Raw genomic sequence first — 5,631 nt, 5'->3', positions numbered from 1 at the left:
GCTAGGCAATGGGGTTAAAGTGACTTGCCTAGGGTTACACAGCTAGTAAGTGTCAAGTGTCTGAGGCTGGATTTGAACTCAGGTCCTCCTGACTCCAAGGTCGGTGCTCTATCCACTGTGCCACCTACCTGCCCCTCTTGCTTTTTTTTTTTTTGGAACCTGGCTAATGTGGAAATATATTTTTCATGACTGTCTATGTATAATGGGTAGTATTGTATTTCTTGCTTTCCCAATGCGTGAAGGAGATGTGGATGGGGGAAGAGAATATGGAACTGAAAATAAAAATTTTTAAAAATATTCATAGCAACTTTTTTGTGGTGGCAAATACCTGGAAGCTAAGGGAATGCCCACCTATTGGATGATGGTTGAACAAATTTTGGTAGATGAATTGAATGGAATATTTTTCACCCTAACAAATGACAAAGGGATGGTTTCAGAGACAACTGAGAAGTGAGCAGGATGAGACAACTTCTGATAATGGAAATCATACTAACTCACACTTATAATATTGTCAAGTTTACAAAATACTTAACTCAATAACTCATTAGTTAAAAGACAACATTTTAGAGAAAAAACAGCTCTGAAAGAAAGACTTTAGAACTTTGATCATGCAATGGTTAACCTTGAGTTCTGAGGACCAATGATGGATCATGTTGCCCACCTCCTGACAGAGCAGAATGACGGAGAGCAGAACGAGACATACGGTTTTGGACATGGCCACTGTGGGACTTTGTTTTGCTCAGTTATCCACATTTGTTACAAAAGTTTTTAACAATCTTTGTAAAAAAAAAAAGTCTTTATAAAGTCCTTTTTTAACAGGGGGTGGGTGGGTAGAAAAAGAAATCAATGACACAAAAAAAGATGACTTCCGCCAGAGATCACTGTAAGACTCAGGAACCTGCATATGGAGTCAGAATCCCTGGGCTTCAGTACCTCCCTGAGCGCAGTGCTAACCCTGTCACCTCTACAAGTCTATTTCTTCCCCTGGGCATAATAATAACACTGACGGCCTCACATGAGCATTGTCAGGACCCAGTGAAATGATATATGTCAATTCCTTTGTAACTATCCAGTTAAGGGGTGGCCCTAGGTGAATTACTCAGTTACTCTAAGGGAGGGGAGAAATGGGGCACACAAGCAATCCTCAAACTTTGAATAATCCAAGAGTCATTTCTAAATGGGAGCCTCACTCTAAGGTTGCTTATACGTGTAACCATATATACAGGGTGGCCCAAATGCCTTACTGCAGTTCTAAGCTATTAAAGTCATTAAAACTTCACATTGCACTCAGACTTTTTGGACACCTGCATATACACACATACATAGATGTGCCTATGTGTGTGTATCGCCTTATGTAGGTGAGATGCTTCTTATCCTGCAGCAATTAATCTCCCTTCAATAGAGTCCAAACTAGATCATATGAAGCAATGAAGCTTAGTGGATAATGCGCTGCTGGACTTAAGAGTCAAGAAGAGTCCAATTCCAATCTTACCTCTCCCAGGTACTTACTAGGGGTGGCCCTAGGTAAGTCACTTGAGTGGGGTCCACTGGAAAGATCCCTGGTTCTGGAGCTAGGCTCCAATCTGGGCTCGGAGACTTCCTGGTTCTGTGGCCATGGGCAAGTCACTTCATCTCCATGAGCCTCAGTTTCTTTTTCTGTAAATGGAGATAGTCTTTATACCATCCACCTCACAGTTATTGAAATTAAGTATTTTGTAAACTCGACAGTATTCTAAGTGTGAGTTAGTATGATTTCCATTATCAATATGAAACTTCCACCTATGAAGATGGCTGCCATCCTGGGGTTCTGACAGGTCATAGGCTCAGGAATCTAGGACCTCACAGGCCATCTAGTTCAACCCACCTCATTTTACAGAAGAGGAAACTGAGGCCCAGGGAGGGGAAGGGACTTGCCCAAGGTCATACCTAGGATCCTAGCTCTGGAGCTAGAACTTCAGATACCATCTAGTCTAACCCTCTCATTTTATCAATGAGGAAACTGAGGCATAGAGAGAAGTGACTTGCCCAAGTTCACCCAGGTAATAAGTGTCAACAGTGGAATTTGAACCCTGGTCCCTTGACTCCAGGGACAATGCTTATTCCAGTATACCACATTGAAATGACTTGCTCAGGGGCACACACATAGTAAGTAACAGGGACAGGATTTGAATCCAACTCTTTTTGATTCCAAGACCAGCAGCACACTATCCATTAGGCCACACTGTCTCATTTGGTTCATTTTGGACCCCACTCAAAGGGGTTTAGGAATCAAAGGTCAAAAGGCATTTTGATCTCATCTGTAAGGTGTATATGTGTGTGTGTGTACACACACATACACGCACACATATACCCCTTGTAGATATATATACATACACAATATAGTCTATGTATATTATATATATGTGTATTTGTGTGTATGTACACACACACATATATGTATGTATATATACTATATATATATACATATATATATACACCTCTGAAGACAACCTTGTAATGAAGTTTCAACATAAAAATGACTCAGATTATTGAGTTTGGAGAACACCAGTACACTGTCTCTCCCCTCCCTTGGCGCAATGAACTGCCAGCCAACAGCAAGTGGGTAGGACACTTTGGGCCAATCTTAGAAGTTCTACTGCTTTCTGAAGGGCAGAAGGATGTTTGGGTGACATTAAGAAAGACAAGCAAGGCTTTCTTTGCTGTCCCTGTCCTAGACAGAATATCAGGCTGGGTGGCCCATGGCAGCTGACTCTGCCTGGCATTTCTTCCAGTCTCTGTGTCCTATATTTTACAGTGAGTCAATTTCCTGCTAATCGGGACTTGGTTGGAGAATTCTAGGAATCACAGGCCTGACATTCGAAGGGCTACTCATGCCCAGGATGTTACCATGATTTTTCAGAAAACCAGTGTCTGCTTTCTGTGATATTTCAGAATGCAGCTGCCAGCAACTGCTTTTCCCTCCTTTCACACTGAGTCAAGCTTTGAATTCATTTTCAGCTAAACCCAAGCACTTTTCCAAACCATCGCTGTTAAACTTCAAAGACTGTTAAACTTCAAAGAGTGAGAAGAAGAGCCAGTACCACTTGGAAGAAGAAAAAAAGCCTATCTGTGCAAAAAAAAAAAAAAATGCCACGGGATACGTTTCATCAATGGAGGCCAGGAGGTAGAATGTATGACTCAGCACTGAAATAACGGAAAATGAGACTGGAGCCTGTTCCCCTTTTAGATCCTTCCTCTCCCCACTCAACTGATTTTCCGATTTTCGTGCCCTCGGTCTGGACCTGAGGGTCCAGTAACCATCAATTCCAAAGTTAGGGAGGGGAAATCAAATATGGCTCCAAGATCCATGGTTTCTCTTGAGTGCTCTCCTCCTGATAATAAAGCTGAGATGGAGACCACTCCTGAACACCAGAGCTTTCTCTTGAGGCCTGAGGAAGCTGTCCCTTCGTCACTGGGAGCCTGGGCAACTCCACCCTCCTGCCGTTGCACACACACAAGCAGGCACACACACACACACACACACACACACACATACACACACACATACACAAGCAGGCACACACGCAAAATAGCTTCAAAGACAGCCTTGGCAAGTAAAAGAAGAAAATTCCCATTTTTAATGTTCGGGAGGCGTCAGTCCCTTCTAGCAGGACGGACTCTCCCGACTGACTCTGCTTGCTGTGTTCCGCTTCATCTATAACCGTCCTTGACAAAGTTAGGAGCTGTTCTTGCATGAGGGCTTTCCGTGTTAACTCTTGATTCTCCCGGAAAATGTTCCGTACTAAACGCCAAGAATGGCTCGTCTGGTATCTTGAATTGCACTCCTACACAGATGAGAACCCACTCCTCAGTTCTTCAGATCCTGCTGCCCCAGGCCAGACCCATCAGGTCAGGACTGTCCCAACCGCAGATTCCTACCCTCCTGACCCAAGGCATTTTGCGAGAGGACTGTGGCAAGAGGGAGGGGTCGGGCTGTTTCGACCCCTCACGTCCCTCTTGAGCGAGGTCAGCTCTCATTCCCCCAAGGAGCTCAGAGACCTGGAGGGCGTTGGCGGGTGGGAGGAAAGGCCAAGGCTCTGGCCGCTGATCTGCGGACTTCTGAGGGCAGTTGCCAAGCTCCTAGACTGAGATTTGGTTTCTCGGTCACTCAGAAGGAACCCCAACAGACTGCGTTCCCCTCCCCGCGCCGTGAACCCCAGGTGGGGGAGAGTCAAAGTAGGTGGTGAAGGGGAAACCTCTCCCGCCACCACCGCTCCCACCACCACCACCACCGCGGCCGCCCCGAAGATCTCCAAGCTTTTCCAGTCCCTCACCGGTCTTGGAAGAGAGAGAACAGTTGCCGGAAAAATCCCTGAATTTGGGTCATCCTGGAGCCCTTCTCCCCGCCCGGGGCCCCTCCGTCTGTTCGGTCTGGCAGCCGGGCAGTCCAGCTGTTGCGGCTGATGCTACAGTTGTTGTTGGCGTTTCCGGGAGGGCCTCTTCGACGTACAGACCCCGCCGTGGCGGTCGCCGCTCTCTGAGGCTCTTCGCTCTCGTCGGCGCCCGCCAGCTCCCGCAGGCCAGGGGGTGCGTCGGGCCGCAGGTAGTGGCACGCCCGGTGGCCACTGTGGTCTCGGCGGCTGGAGTCGGCTCCGAGGGCTCCCACCAGCACCTTGATGACCATGTCGTGGCCCTGCTGAGCCGCCAGGTGTAGAGGGGTGAGGCCACCGCTGCCGGGGGCACTCACGTCGAGGGACAGCCCTTGGCTCCGGGCGAAGTCGTGCACTAGGATGAGCCCCTCGTGGCTGCCGTGTTTGGCCAGCCAGTGCAAGGCGCTGTAGCCCGTGACCGGGTCGACGCGGTTCAGCAGCGCGGGCTCTGCCTCCAGCAGCTCTTGCAGCGCCTCAAAGCGGCCCTCGGCGGCCGCCAGCATCCACGCGTGCTCACGGGGCTCCAGGCAGAGCCCGCCGGGGCCGCCGGCCGCCGAAGCCGCCGCCGCCCCAGCGGGGGACTGCTCGTCCTCCCGCGTGGGCCCCGCGGGTAGCCCCAGCAGCTCCCGTAGCGCCCCTCGCCGCCGTCCTGGCATCCCCATCGACAGCCGCAGCGAGGCCCGAGAATTGGGCTCCCGAGGAGCCCTACCCAGGCTGCGGCTATCCAGGCTGGGGGATCGGGACAGGCTTTGGCTGTTGCGGGTGACCAGACGCGGCAGCGGCGGCGGCGGCGGCGGCGGCGGCGGCGGAGGCGGCGGAGGCGGCCGCGGCTCCGTCTCCCCTTGGGGTTCAGCCATGGCTCCCTGGCTCCGGTGGTGCCTCTTCTAATCTTGGCCGAGTCTGTCCAGGAGCTGGGGCAGGACGCAGCGGCACTTGGCCGCAAACGGAGAGGGAAGGCCTGGCCCCCAGACCCCACTGCCTGCCCCCGAGTTGCCAGCCGCCCGGCCTGCTGCGGTCACCCTGGGCCCAGCCCGGCTCCACCCTGGCCGCGGCCAGGTGCGCTCCGCAGCCCCGCCTCCTCGGCTGCCCGGGCCAGCCGGGACACGCCTTCAGCATCCCAGGGTCCTGACCAGCTGGCCGCCTTTGCCCCGCGGCCCCCTGCCAGGGGCGGGGGCAACCTGCGGCTGCCTAACGGAGCTCCTCCCTCAAGCTCCCCGGGCGG

At 51.4% G+C, this 5,631-nt stretch overlaps 1 protein-coding gene across 2 annotated transcripts; it reads right to left on the bottom strand.

The window, feature by feature from the left end:
* Positions 1 to 200: 200 nt before the first annotated feature.
* Positions 201 to 5,416, bottom strand: SOWAHD (sosondowah ankyrin repeat domain family member D). Of its 2 annotated transcripts, none has more exons than XM_027861380.1 (2): positions 4,314 to 5,416; positions 201 to 1,656 (listed from the first exon to the last, which is right to left on the bottom strand). In XM_027861380.1, the coding sequence occupies exons 1-2, from the start codon at positions 5,264 to 5,266 to the stop codon at positions 1,644 to 1,646; spliced, it is 966 nt and encodes a 321-aa protein (XP_027717181.1). In that variant the 5' UTR covers positions 5,267 to 5,416; the 3' UTR covers positions 201 to 1,643. The 2 variants fall into 2 exon arrangements, with proteins under 2 accessions (XP_027717181.1, XP_027717180.1); XM_027861379.1 differs by lacking the exon at positions 201 to 1,656 and adding an exon at positions 3,590 to 3,824.
* Positions 5,417 to 5,631: the final 215 nt, after the last annotated feature.

The sequence above is a fragment of the Vombatus ursinus genome, unplaced genomic scaffold (genome assembly GCF_900497805.2).
Source record: "Vombatus ursinus unplaced genomic scaffold, bare-nosed wombat genome assembly UNPS02014735.1, whole genome shotgun sequence".
In the NCBI taxonomy this organism is placed as follows: domain Eukaryota; kingdom Metazoa; phylum Chordata; class Mammalia; order Diprotodontia; family Vombatidae; genus Vombatus; species Vombatus ursinus.
The sequence above is the reverse complement of the archived record's forward strand: the minus strand, read 5'-3'. Positions and strand labels throughout refer to the sequence as shown.

Coding starts and splice junctions, on each gene's coding strand:
- SOWAHD (XM_027861379.1), bottom strand. CDS start 5,266: ATGGCTGAACCCCAAGGGGAGACGGAGCCGCGGCCGCCTCCGCCGCCT. Junction 3,825..4,313: donor TTCTCTCTCTTCCAAGACCG/GTGAGGGACTGG, acceptor TCATCTGTGTAG/GAGTGCAATTCAAGATACCA.